This window comes from Pipistrellus hanaki (genome assembly GCF_964339955.1).
Source record: "Pipistrellus hanaki genome assembly, chromosome: 4".
Classification (NCBI taxonomy): domain Eukaryota; kingdom Metazoa; phylum Chordata; class Mammalia; order Chiroptera; family Vespertilionidae; genus Pipistrellus; species Pipistrellus hanaki.
Window position 1 is genome coordinate 73,891,877 of NC_140506.1, and position 14,888 is coordinate 73,906,764.

The 14,888-nt window shown below is 39.1% G+C and overlaps 1 protein-coding gene and 1 pseudogene across 9 annotated transcripts in view; one reads left to right on the plus strand and one right to left on the minus strand.

Moving 5' to 3' along the window:
• GTF2I (general transcription factor IIi) overlaps nt 1–14,888 on the plus strand; it is a 99,546-nt gene that overhangs the window by 34,954 nt on the left and 49,704 nt on the right. For all 8 annotated transcript variants that reach the window (XM_084881989.1, XM_084881983.1, XM_084881982.1 and 5 more), the window contains exons 8-9: nt 136–179; nt 2,849–2,926. In XM_084881989.1, the coding sequence (XP_084738115.1) occupies nt 136–179; nt 2,849–2,926 (122 nt within the window). The remainder of the gene's footprint in view (nt 1–135; nt 180–2,848; nt 2,927–14,888) is intronic.
• On the minus strand, nt 11,030–12,117 carry LOC311621039 (5-azacytidine-induced protein 2-like; annotated as a pseudogene). The gene has a single exon. The product of its transcript is annotated as a 5-azacytidine-induced protein 2-like (transcript).

A 14,888-nucleotide genomic window follows, 5' to 3' on the forward strand; every position in this document is an offset into this window, starting at 1 on the left:
AATTTTAAAGTTGAGCCCGTTTTTTTTGTTGTTGTTGTTTTTTTTCAGCTTGGTCAGGTGGGTGATTTTATACTGAGATCCAATGCATTTGAATGCTGTGTGTATAGCTTCATCAGGGTTTCCTTTTCCTTTCAGTTGTGGCCCCATCAAAGTGAAAACTGAACCCACAGAAGATTCTGGTATGTACTAGTGCTTTTATTTTTATTTTTATTTATTTTTTATTTTAATAGTGGTAGGTTTTTATTTAATTTTAAAAAATATATTTTTTTATTGATTTCAGAGAAGAAGAGAGAGGGAGAGATAGAAACATTAATGATGAGAGAGAATCATTGATCGGCTGCCTCCTGCATGTCCCCCACTGGGGATTGTGCTTGCAACCCAGGCATGTGCCCTTGACTGGAATTGAACCCGGGTCCCTTCAGTCCACAGCCTGACACTCTATCCAGGGAGCCAAGCCAGCCAAGGCTGTACTACTGCTTTTAAAAACAATTATGAAATTTAAGTAAGAAAGCCTTTAATTTAGTAGGTTATATTTTGAGTCATTACTTACTGTTTTGTTGATGAGAAGTGGACAAATTTATTTCAGTGGTGATGTTGTTATCATGTGATATGAAACCTCAAAAGATAACTTGTTTGATAAATGGCAGCTAGAAATTTGCTAATTACACATTTGTAGACAAAACCTATTAATAGTTTTTTCCCAGTTATACAGGAATAATAGTGTGAAATGTCAGCTAATTTTATTGTCCTTTTTACAAAACTCAATATAATACTCTTTTATTCTCCTTTTCTCTTTGCACACCCATTTTCTACTTAGCAAGGAAGCTTTTTAAGTCTAATCTTTGTTTAGTTATTTGATTCCTTATTTTTAAATGTTATGTTTATAATGTTCTTCATATGGGTTTTGTTGGATAGCTTTATTGAGATATCATTTATATGCCATAGAATTTACCTGACATAAGTATATAATTCAATAATGTTGTGTAAGTATACAAAGTTTTGCAGTGTTCACCACAATCTACTTTCAGAACATTTCCATCACTGCTTCTAGAAACCTTGTTCTAATTTTCAGTCACTCCCACCACTATTATAGACATTCAGTACAGATGAATCAAACCATATATTATTTTTTACATTTAGCTTTTTAAAAAAAATTTTTTTTTTCATTGATTTCAGAGAGGGAGAGAGAAATATAAACATCAATGATGAGAGTGAATCATTAATCAGCTGCCTACTGCATTCCCCTACTAGGGATCCAGCCCACAACCTGGGCATGTGCCCTTGACCTGAATCAAACCTGGGACTCTTCGGTCCACAGGCTGATGAACCAAACCGGTTAGGGCACATTTTGCTTCTTTTCCTCTGTATCATGTTTTGAGGATCATCTTTAAAATATGTTATAGTGTGTTTAAGAAGTTCAGACCTGAATGTTTTTCCATTGTTTGGATATACTACCTTTTTAAAATCCTTGTTCTGTTTGGTAGACATCTGAGGTGTTTCCTCTTTTGAGTTGTTCTGACTACCACTGCTATGTACATCCACATATGTGTCTTTGAATGGAAATATATCTTCATTTCTCTTGGGTAGATACCTAGGAATGAATTGCTGTTTTATGGTAATTCTATGCTTAATTTGAGCTACTGACAAACTGTTTTCCCAAGTGGCTGCACCATTTTTTTTATGTTCTTAGCAACAGTATATGAGGTTTCAGTTCTCCATGTCTTGGTCAGCACTTGTTGTTCTCTGTCTTTTTATTATAGTTGTCCTAGTGGGTTTTTCTTCCTTTCCTTTTTTTGCTTTTAAATAGACATTTTATTTTTAGAGCAGTTTTAGTTTTACAGCAAAATTAGATAGAAAGTACAGAGTGTTCCCATGTTTTTTATATATATTTTACACACACACACACACACACATATATATATATATACACACACACACACACACACACACACACACACACATATATGGCATATTTTTTAGCCAGAATTTTGTGCATTTTATTTTATTTTTTTCTTCAGCTTTATTGAGGTATAATTGATATTACTTGAGTTTTAATTACAAAGATTTCTCTAATTCTAACTTTTTAATGCATGGAATTGTATAACATGCACTTGTTTAAAACTGGCTACAAAGGTCCTGATTGTGGGCAAAGGATTATGCAGAAAAGTGTGCTTTGTACCTGTTAACAAAGGGAATTTTTAGGAGGAAAAAGCATTAGTGTATCTCATAATATGGGTGAAAATTATGCCATCTTTACCCTGAAACATTGAGTTTTTGCAGTGTTTATGAGTAATTTCCAGTGGCTGGCAAAGTATTTTTAAAAAATATTTTATTGATATTTTACAGAGAGGAAGGGAAAGGGACAGAGAGTTAGAAACATTAATCAGCTGCCTCCTGCACACCCCCCACTGGGGATGTGCCCACAACCAAGGTACATGCACTTGACCAGAATTGAACCTGGGACCCTTGAGTCCTCAGGCTGATGCTCAATTCACTGAGCCAAAAGGTTTAGGGCTGGCAAAGTGTTTTTAATAGTGATTGAATATATAGTGTAATTAATGTTCTTTAAATCCAAAGTTAAGGATTTAAAAAAATCTGGCAGCAAATAGTCCCAGAATATTTACAGTGGCTAAAACTTTGTCTAGGTTGGGTTTAGGTGACTCATACCCTGCCTCCCACGTATGTCGCTGTCCCCCCTCCCTCTCCCGCTACCTAACATACTTTTGTCCTTTCAAAGTCTTTATATATAAGTGTTATACTGCATTATTAGGAGGGTAGAATAGATTTCCCTGCACCATTTAGCTGAGTGCCCTAAAGTATAATTGTGTAATTTTATTTGCTTTTACAGGTATTTCCTTGGAAATGGCAGCTGTGACAGTAAAGGAAGAATCAGAAGATCCTGATTACTATCAATATAACATTCAAGGTAATACTATCTAATAGTTTTTCTTTCCAAAAGTTATTAGTGGTGAAAATTTAAATTTATCAGTTGCCTGAGTTCTTGAAATGCTTTTTATTTATTGTTCCTTGATTGGCACATGTACTTGTATTTTATCACTAGAATAAAACATTTTAAAAACAGGGCACTATAATAAACTTAAACAATTACAGGGGAAATGTAAAGTAGCCATTAAATTTATATATATATATTCTTTTTGTTATTGTTGTTGTGAATCCTCACCTGAGGATCTTTTTTCTGTTGCTTTTAAGAGCGAGTAGAAGAGAGGGAGGTGGGTGAGAAGAGAGAGAGAGAAATATCTTTGTGAGAAAGACACATCTACTGGTTGCCTCCCACACATGCCTGGACTGGGAGCAAGGAGCCAACCTGCAACCCTTGGGTGCACTGGCTGGCGCTCTAACCATTGAGAACGCTGGCCAGGGCTAAGTATTAAAAGAACAAAAGTGGCACAATTTAGAATTCAACTCCAGTTTCTAATGCTAATAAAGCATGAATGGTCTTCTGAAACTTTATTAGTTCTATTTATGTAATAAAAATAACTATCACTATCAAAAATCTATAAAAGGTAACACAAATAAATGTTAGCTATTTTTTATTTTGTTACCTTTTGCTCAGATATGAGGAAGGAATTAAAGGTTTTAATTTCACGCTGAAGTTCTCCTTTATGCATCAATGGGTTTTAGTTTAGAAGAATGTTTTCTAGATTTAATAAGTTTAATTTTTATAGATGCATAAGGTACATCAAAACATTTAAAGAGTGAAATCTGATTAGTTTTTTTGTATATGCTTATCATGCTATCTTCACTGCAATAAAGATAATGAAATGTCCCTAACCTCCAAATTTCCTTGTGTTCCATTGTGATTCACTGCTCTCTCTAACCAATCATTGATGTTTTCTATTACTTTAAATTAGTTTCCATTTTTAAGAAATTTATATAAATGGAATCATCATCAAGTATGTACTGTTTTCTTGTGGGGTGCTGTGAATTCCTTCATTCCACATAATCGTTTTGAAATTCATCCATGATGTTGCATACATCACTAGCTAATTTCATTTTATTATTGAGTGTTATTCCATTGTATGGCAATATGGCAATTTGTTTATCCCTTTCTATTTATTGACGTTCGGCTGATTCCAGTTTGGGGCCATTAAAAAATAAAGTTGCTATTGATTTTTGCGTGTAAATTTTTGTGTGGAATATGCCTTCATTTCTCTTGAGTAGATTCCTAAAAATGGAATAGCTGGGACATATGGTAGGTATTTAACTTTTTAAGAAACTGCCAAACTACTTTACACAGTGCATATAGTATTAACATTTCCTTCCCCAGTGTATGTAGTTCTAGTTGCTCCACATCTTTGTCAACACTTATACAGTCAGTCTTGTTCTTTTTAGCCATTTTGGTGAGTGTTTTATGAAAACTTATTTTGTTTTTAATATGCACTTGCTTAATAGGTTTAGTTCATTTAAGAAGATAACCCTCTATTAGTTCTGTAACATAAAATTATATGAATAAATTTATTCTGGTTTGTAATCATGTGAATGAATAATACATATATTAAACCATTTTATAGTGAATTTTACCTGTCAGTTTTGAACATTTTATTGCATGTGACATTTGGAATTGCATGGTTAAAAGGTTGAGATAATTTTGAGGATTTTTAATTAAAAAGTTAAAATTTTGGTAAATATTTAGCTGTTATCGCAGTTCTTGGTACCCTAATAACATTTGCATACAATTTAATATTCTCTTTTTTTACACAGATTATGATTAATTTTTAAAATAAAATGTTTACTTTTATTTTTGATATTGCTATTTAAAAAAATTGATTTCAGAGAGGAAGGGAGATGGAAAAAGAGATGCCGTGTTTCCCCGAAAATAAGACATCCTCCGAAAATAAGACCTACTTACAGGTTTCCTTCTGAGTGAAATATAAGGCATTCCCCCCAAAATAAGGCCCCCCCTAAGCTAAAAATGAGAAATTTGGTCCACTGATTCTGAAAGAAATGGAGTCACAAGAAATTCACCAGGAAATTCAGGAATTGGATTGCTATGATGATGTTCCAGAAGATGATGACATGATTGTCATTGAATAAATGAGTAAATTCTTGATACTGTAGGATTCACAGTTTGTCTGGTTTGGGTTGACAACTACTGTACTACTGTACCGTATACAGGTAATAAATTTCCTTTATTCTTATTTAACAATAAATGTGTACCGTATTCTTCTTCATGGAAAAATAAGACATCCCCTGAAAATAAGACCTAGCGCATCTTTGGGAGCAAAAATTAATATAAGACACTGTCTTATTTTCGGGGAAACAGGGTAGGAACATCAATGAGAGAGAATCATTGATTGGCTGCCTCCCACATGCCCCATACTGGGAATCAAGCCCGTAATCCGGCTTATGGCCTGACCCGGAATTCTCATCACTCAACCTGAGCCACTCTGGCCGGGTGTTACTGCCTTTTTAACATTTCCGTTATTCACCCATGATCATAGAAGGCTTTTTCTGTCCGCTGTTGAAATTGGGACTGATGATGACTGAATAGTAGGAGTTGGAAATAAGAGACAGCCACTTGTGATGTGCGCAGACTGCGGGGACTCAGGCGCTGCAGCAGCTGCAGAGCCAGAGCCTCCAGCTGCGGCTCCTGGGTATTTAGAGGGGACCGTGGTGGCGCTGGCGGAGACATGGGAGGCAGGTGGAGGGGACGGCCCAGATGCACACCACCCACGGCCCCTCTGACCCGGAGGCACTCATGAGCAGGAGCCCAGAAAGCCGAGGGTGGATAAGATACCGACCCCTCCAGTTCCCGTAAGCACCCGGGCTCCATCCTGCGCCCAGATACCTCCGCGAGCCCCCCTTTCTGCTCTCTCTGCCTTTCGGACTCAGCCGGGACAGACTTCTGCCGCCACTCCTCACTCTGCTGGAGAAGCTCAGCGATCCTGTGCCCCTTTTATTGGAGGCACTTCGTTGGACGACACAGGATTTGATCATTCTGGACAAACTGTTCTGTAGGAGCTCTGGATGAGGGCTAGATGCCAACAGTCCCTGCAGGCGGTGGTTCCCGTTGCTGGCCTCTGATGCCCGTCTAGGGTATGTCGTCGTCTGGCGTGAGAGGCGCCTACCTCCCCAGCCTCCATTGCTTTGCTCGCTTGCTTTGGACTCGCACGAACTCCGCCCGCTGACACGGCCCTTCCGGGTAATTGGACGGCGGGACGGCTGTGCAGGCCGCGCTGCGCGCTTCCTCCTGACCTTCGATTTTGACGAGACAGGACAAAAACAGTGGCGACTTGATAGTGTGCGCTGCGCGGGCCCAGAGGCTGCGGGAGGGCTTCTACGAGTACATGCAGCGGGCCTTCAAGTCCTGGGCGGGCCTTCAAGTCCTGGGCGAGGGCGTGCGGCTGCGGGACCTGAGGCCTTTCCCCTGTCCCCTGGCATGGGCGACATGCTGTAGTTTGTGGTCAAGTAGGAGCCTGCTTCGAGGTGGTTCTCACCTCGGATGCCAACACCTTTGATGTTTCTAACTCTCGCGCTGCTGGCCACCTGGGTGTGTTCCGCCGCATCCTCAGCAACCCATCCGGCCGATGCCGGGCCTGCTAGTGCTTCAGCCCTTCCACACGCGGTGCCCCCCACCCCCGCCAACGCGGTGCAAGCACACAAGGTGCTCAGTGACTACCTGTGTGAGCGGACCCAAGACGTCGTGCACTTCCAGTGCCTCGCCAATGACGTGCCCCATGGGGCTGCTGGCCTTCCCGCCCCGCGGCTGTGCAGGAGGCGCAGAAGACCCAGCCCAGCTCATTTCGTGCCACCGTGGTGCCCTGGGAGACCTCAGCAGCATCCCCAAAGGAAGAAAAGCGGGATGGAATAGCCCCCTCCTGGTGGTGGAACGAGGTAGCACACTCCTGTTTGGGTCCCACCAGCCAGGAACCTCCCAGCTGTGCCTTGGTGTTTCCTCAAACCCCAGCCGCCTCTGTGCATCCAGACCAGGGACTTCACCAAAGTCCCCCCCTGTGGACTGGGCCCTCTGCTGCCCCTTCCTCTCTTAGGGAACAGCAAGCCATGATGTTTTTAAAGCAGAGTCAGTGAAACCCAAACCCCTCCTCTTCGGTGTTAGAGCTATGAAAGCAGGTGAAGGAAAGAGTTGGGAATCATGTATTTCGAGAGGGTAAAAGATTATCTGAAATGATGATATCTAAAATGCAATTGAAGAACATGAGAGCTTGACAAGCTTTTTACCTAGCAAGCTGAGATACAGTTTGCATATTTTTCTCAATAATTGAATTGACAATTCTTTGTATATTCTGAGTAAAGCCCTTTGTGGTGTGATTTGCAAATAGTTTAATTTGAAGTCAAATTTATGTATTTTCTGCCTGGCTGCCGTAGCTCAGTGGTGAGCATTGACTGATGAATTAAGAGGCCACCGTCGATTCCTGGCCAGGACACATGCCCAGATTGCAGGCTTGATTCCCAGTGGGAGAAAGCAGCTGATCAATAACATTCTCTCATCGTTGATCTTTCTATCCCTCCCTCTCCCTCCCTCTCTGAAATTAATAAAAATATGTTTTAAACATTTTTAATGTGGCTTCCCCTTGTATGGATTGTGCTTAAGTATCATAGCTAAGAAATCTTGGCCTGACCCAACATCATAGAGATTTTCTTCTACATTTCATAAGTGTTTTTATAGCTTTACACTTATGTCTGTGATCAGTTATACCTGGGTTTTATATAGTGTTCAAGATACTGAGCTGGCTCTAACTGGGTTGGCTCAGTGGATAGAGCGTTGGCCTGCGGACTCGAGGGTCCCAGGTTCAATTCTGGTCAGGGGCATGTACCTTGGTTGCGGGCACATCCCCAATGGGGAATGTGCAGGAGGCAGCTAATCGATGTTTCTAACTCTCCATCCTTCTCCCTTCCTCTCTGTAAAAAAATCAATAAAATATATTTCTTTAAAAAGATACTGAGCTGACAATGCCTATGGATGTTCAGGTTTTCCAGTATCGTCTGTTGAAAAAAAATTGTCCTGTTTCCATTGATTACCTTTATATCTCTCTGTTCCTTGAGTATATTGATCTCTGTGTCTGTCCTTTGCAAAAATTACATTGAGTACTGTAGCTTATAGTAAGTCTTGAAATCAGATTGTGAGAGTCCTTCAAATTTGTTCTTTTAAAAAATCATTTTGCCTATTTTAGCTCCTTAACTTTTCACATGAATTTTAAAAATCAGCTTCTTGATTGGTTAAACAGTCCTTTGGGGATCTTAGTGATGATTTTGCTGAATCTATATAGTATCTTAATGCGGACCAGTGGTTTTATTGATAGCTTTACCCAGTGGTCGGATAAGTTTCTATTGAATGAGTATAAAAAAAGTTTTACATAAATGTTAAAGACATGCCTTAAAATTTAAGTACCCATTGCATTTTGAGGTTATTTATTACATGTTCTTCAAAGCTAATATCTTTTTAAAGTATGATACTTTGTAAAACTGTGTAATAGGAAAACACGAGAATTCTCATGATCCATCTGCAGTGTGTTAATATGGATTCCAGTTCATGAGCATGGCATGTATATCATCATTTTAGCTCTTCCTGGATTTCTGTTATCATTGCATTGTTTTCAGTATAGAGATCTTGTACATTCTTGGTTAGATTTATATCTAAGTAGTTAATGTTTTTTGTGTTGCCTTAAGTGGTACTGTTCTTTTACATTTCAGCTTCAACTGTTTATTGCTAATGTAGAATTACAATAGATTTTTTATGTGCTGACCTTGTATCTTGTGACCTAGTTAAAATTTACTGCCCTAGCTGGTTTGGCTCATTGTTAGAACGTCAGCCTGTGGACTAAAGGGTCCCAGGTTCGATTCTGGCCGAGGGTACATGCTTGGGTTTCGGGCTCCATCCCCAGTAGGGGGCAGTGCAGGAGGCAGCCGATCAATGATTCTCTCATCATTGATTTTTCTTTCTCCTCTCTTCCTCTCTGAAATCAATAAAAATATTTTTTAAAAATAAAATTTACTTACTAGTTCTAGCAAATTGTTGGTAAAATCTTAGGGATTTTCTTAGTAGATATATTTTTTGTTTTCTTTTTCTTATATTAATTGTAGTGGCTGGGATCATGTAGTGTTTTGGTGCATTAGAGTAGTGAGTGCAGACATCCCTACCTTGTTCACAGCTTTATAAGGAAATCTTTCAGTATAATAGCTGTAGGTTTTTTATTGATGCTCTTTATCAGTTTCAGGAAGTTCCCTGTGTCAGTTTGTGAAGAATTTTTATGCTGGGTATTTGTAATGTTCTTCATTGCATCTGAGGTGATTAAATAATTTTTCTTGTTTAGAATGTTCAAATGGTAATTGATATTAAATTTCAAATGTTGAATCACCCAGGTATTACTGGGATAATAAGTACTTTTTAAATTTCTTGTATCGATTTAGGACTGTTCTGTTTATAAATTTCTTCTTGATTGGTTTGACAAATTATATCTTTTAAGGAACTTGACTACTTTGTCCTGTTTTCTTTTTTATTTAATGTTTGTAAAGTTTATTGCTGATCTCCCATTTCCAATTTTGTAATTTGTGTCTTTTTTTTCTTGGTTGGCCTAACTCATGTTTTGTCAAGCTTGGCAATATTGATATTCAGACCAAACAGTTCATTGTTGTGGACATCTGTTGTATACTATGTGTCGTAGAATGTTGAGTAGTCTCCGTGATCTCTTAATTACCAGGTATCAGTAGCAATTTCTAGTTGTGACAAAAATGTTTCTAGAGACCATTGGCCCAGCTCTATAATTTTTTCAAAAAATTTTTTCCTCAATGGTTGTAATTTTTGCTCTTATGTTTCTTTTTTTTTTTCTTGCTTTAATTTTAATGTTTTTATTTTATTTAAGATAAAAGCTTAAATCCTTGATTTGAGATTTTTTTCTAATACAGCATTTAATGCCATAAACTTCCCTCTTAAGCATTACTTTAGCACTAACATAAACTTTTATTTGTATTTTCATTCAATTCAAAATATTTTCTAATTTCTCTTGTGATTTCCTCTTTGTTCTGTGGTTTATAAAGAAGTGTGTAGTTTTAATTTCCCTATACTTGTGGGGGAAAATTCAGATATGGTTCTGTTACCAATTTTTAGTTTATTTCCATTGTGTTTAGAGAACATTCTTTGTATAATTTTGGTTATTTTAACTTTGTTAAGGTTGGGTGATATAGTGGCACAGATCTGCTATATCATGTTTTATAAGTTGCAAGAGTATTAAAATGTCAAATGGTCTCTGTGGGCTTATCTGTTTCTCCTTTCAGATTTGTCACTTGTGCTTTAAGTGCCTGTGTTAGGTGTTAGTGTCTTAGAAGCTCCTTCCCTTGGACTATTTTCCTGGCAACCAACCCTTGTCCTGATTTGTAACAGCCTAGATTAGTTTTTCTCTTTTGTATTTCATATAAATAGAATCGTTCAGCATGTACTCTTTTAAGCTTCTTTTGTAAAACAATTTGTGGGACATATTGTTGGGTATACTCTATTTATTTGCATTGCACTATTATAATTTCTAAAATGCTTTTTTAAATGAAATGTTTAAAATCTACAAGCAAAATGTACATCTGCTCAGGTTTACTGAATCTTAATATTTTCTTGTCCCCATTTCCCTCACGATGTAACATGCCAAACTGTAGCTCACACCCTTCTTTGAGCTCTCCCAGAGTCCCCTTTCCTCCCCTTTCCTCCCAAGCTAGCCATTGTCTTTCCTCATAATGATTTTATACTTTTACTGTGTATATATCTCCAGAGAAGCATCTATCTCCATTATATGTATAATATTTTCTGTTTTTAAGCTTGATAAGACTGGTATCATACTATATATTTTGTTGTGTATATGTTCTCTTTTCTTTTTGAAACACCTCAAGTTTGTTAATTTATTAGTAGTATATATCTGATTCTTAGCCAGAATGTGAAGCTGGAAGGTTGCTCTCTTATACTGGAAAATCAACTGCATAATATGTTACAGTATGTGCGAATGTTTACATTGAAGAACTTTGCAAAAGCTTAATCAAACCTGCTTTCAGTTTATTAAATAATTTCTCAGGAGTATCTTTGTGTGAGGTACAGCAACCTCATGACTAAGTCACAGACCTTTTCAGAATTAATTCTTATTAAGGCAGTTTTGATTATGTTGATCCAAGTTATGTGCGGGGGGGGGGGGGGGGTGGATGGCAGGATGAGTAAAGGTAAAGTTTTATTTTTAGTCTCCCTAAATGTTGTGTTTCACTTGATTTAAGAGGGCTTGGGAGTACCCAAGAATTATCTTCCAGAGAATTTCTGTCATACGAATAGTGCCCTGAAAGTTTGAATAGTCATGAGGAGTGGGCCTTTCATTATCGGCCCATAATTGCAGAATTGCTTTCTCTGATATAATCTTTACATCTCCTGGTAAAGGGAAAGACGTGGTATGACAAAGAGTTTACCATTTGGTGAGAGAGGGGGCTGTCTTGTATGTTGCAGTGAAATTCCCCAAGTGCGGTTTTGTGCTGTCTTTCCCAAGGTCTTCCATGAATCCTAAAGGAGTGCGGACTTTCTTGATCGCAGTTGGGGTTTTTGGTTTTCTCAGTAGTTCAACTTGTACTTGAGTCACATATGTAAATCAGACATTCCTCTCTTCAGCTCCCAGTATACGTTTTACATATCATCACCTGAAATGCTTAGTCTTTGGAGAGCTCTGCTCTGCAGATTGTCTTCCTGAGATGGATGCTTTTTTTTTTTTTTTTTTTTGGCTTTTTTGTGGCTCTATTCTGAGATTGTTACATTCTTTCATCATCAGTTCTAGTTCTTGTTCCAGGCCCTGTATCTTCAGGTCACAACTCAACTTTTCCACCTCCCAGTTTGATGAAGGTGGAATAAATTCCTTATACCTGCTGAGTTTCTGCCTCTGTTCTTAGCCGAAGCAGTTCTGCTTCTTTAGACTGCAGCTGTTCATTCAATACTTTAAAAGATTCAGAGTTGTCTGTTCATTTTATCTGATTTTCTCTTTGAATTATCAACACAAACCTCTCGATATGCATGATAGGCTCATTTACCTGTTCTGGTCCCACAGAACCTGTTTCTTCTCTAACAGAGCGCCTGTGAGCCCAACGCAGGCTGCATAGCTCCAAATGGGTCGCCAGGCTCAGCATGGGCTCCGGTTTCCTCGAAGACACCGCCACCTCCGCGGCTCTCCGGGCACACCGCGGTGGATTCCCGGTGCTGTGGCCTCGGCTGCGCCAGGGCCCGCCCGTCTAGCGGGGCCACCCTTAGGATGGGCAGGAGGGGCTGAGGCGCCACCGAGAGCAGACCCATAACCCAGCAACGCGAGCTCAGCCTCACGGGCTGTCCCAGCTGGAAGACGGCCACCTGTATATGTTCTTATGTATCAGTCATTCAATATATGTTTTCAAGATCTATGCATTTCGTCACATGTAGATTTAACATTCTTATGCAGTGGTTATAGTGTGCGATCTTTTGTTCCTTCTTCTACATAAGGACATTTATGTTTTCTTCCAAAACTTTTGGTATTCCCATGTCAGTCTTCTTCTAAGGTAGTGGTACTCAGATGTGAGTGTTGGTAACACTCAATTTTCACAATGCCTGGTAGACACTACAAGCATTTTGAGCGTGAGGGTCAAATATGCTGCCTATCATATGATGAATAAATTCCAAATGTATGCCAGTAAAACATGTGGAGCTAAGCCCTGGCTGGTGTGGCTCTGTTGGTTGGGTGGATCCATTCCAGGTCATGACATATGCTTGGGTTGCAGGCTCAATCCCCGATTGGGGGTGTGCAGGAGGCAGCCACTCTCACATCAATGTTTTTATCTCCTCCCTTCCTTTCTCTCTCTTTTTTTAAAAAAATATATATATTTTATTGATTTTTTTTTTTTTTTTTTTTTTTTTTTTACAGAGAGGAAGGGAGAGGGGGATAGAGAGCTAGAAACATCAATGAGAGAGAAACATCGACCAGCCACCTCTTGCACACTCCCTACTGGGGATGTGCCCGCAACCAATGTACATGCCCTTGATCAGAATCAAACCTGGAACCTTTCAGTCCCCAGGCCGACGCTCTATCCACTGAGCCAAACCGGTTTCGGCTGCGTATTAAGCTTTTTTTTTTTTTTTTTTTTTTAAATAAATCTTTATTGTTCATATTATTACAAATGTTCCTCATTTTTTTCCCCTCCATTGCTCCCCTCCACCAGGTTCCCACCCCAGACTCTGCCTTTTCCCAACCCCCCATTGTTCTCATCCATAGGTGCACAGTTTTTGTTCAGGCTCTACCCGCACATGCCCCCCATTCCCCTTTACCCTGAGAATAGTCAGTCCACTCCCCTTCCATACCTCTGATTCTATTATATTCACCAGTTAATATTGTTCATCAGGTTTTTTAATTCCCTTGGCTTTTAGTTTCACTTGTTGATAGTTACGTATTTGTTGATCATAATTTTTATCTATATCTTCTTCCTCTTTCTAAAGAACCCCTTTCAGCAGTTCATATAATTCTGGTTTGGCAGTGATGAACGCCTTTAGTTTTTTTTTATTTGTGAAGCTCTTTATGTGGCCTTCGATTCTGAGTGATAGCTTTGCTGGGTAGAGTATTTTTGGCTGTAGGTTCTTATTATTCATCACCTTGACTATTTCTTGCCATTCCCTTCTGGCCTGCATGGTTTCTGTTGAGAAATCAGCTGACAATCATATGGGTGCTCCTTTATAGATAACCACCTGCTTTTCTCTTGCTGCTTTTAATATTCTCTCTTTGTCTTTTGCTCTTGGAATTTTATTTATTTATTTATTTTATTTTTTTTAATATATTTTATTGATTTTCTACAAAGAGGAAGAGAGAGGGACAGTGAGTCAGAAACACTGATGAGAGAGAGTCATCGATCAGCTGCCTCTGCACACCCCCTACTGGGGATGTGCCCGCAACCAAGGTACATGCCCTTGACCGGAAACGAACCCGGGACCTTTCAGTCCACAGGCCAACGCTCTATCCACTGAGCCAAACCGGTCCCGGCCATATTAAGCTTTTATTATCCTATGCAAATCGACCGAATGGCAGAAAGACCAGCGGAACAACTGGTCGTTATGATACACACTGCCACCAGGGGGCAGACGCTCAATGCAGGAGCTGCCCTCAGGCCTCATACCAGTCAAGATGGATGCCAGTGAAAGGCACCCTGATCACCCTGCTGGTCGCCCCACAGAGGGAGGTGACTGGCGGTGGGTGGGGCTGATTGGTGAGGGGGTGAAGGATGGGGCCAGCGAGCGGTTACCAAGCCAGCCAAGGTGGGTGCCAGCAGCCCCCTGCCCCCCATCACCACACCCGTCACCCCACAGATTGGCCCTGATGGATGGCCAGGCCTAGGGACCTTTCCTTTGCAGAAATTTCATTCACCAGGCCTCTAGTATAGGATAAGTCACTAAATTGATAAGAAATCATTAATTTTATATGCCTAACAATGTAGCATCATAATAAAAATAGAAATAGAGAATTGACAGAATTAAGATATATTTACAGATCTATAGTCATTGAGTTACTTTTAAGTGATAAATAGAATATTTGAACTGTACATTTAAAAACATGAGCTAATTGGTGTATGTCTAGAACTCTCTAGCAAATGTTTATTTACAAAGCATGGATCTTTCACAAAAATTGACTTTATACTTGTTCACAGATAACCTTTAAAAATTCCCTGAACATAATGTAATTTAGAACTCAGTAATGAACCAGTTATTTAAAATAGAAATTCTGTATAATGGAAATTTTAAGACATACTTTGACTTGAAGAGGACCTCATGAAAAAGAATTTAGAACAGATCAATATTGGAAATACCACATAGCTAAACTTGTGAAAAAGTAACAAAGCAGTATTTAGTTACTTGCCCCTTAGCTATAATTTAATTTTGTTCTATA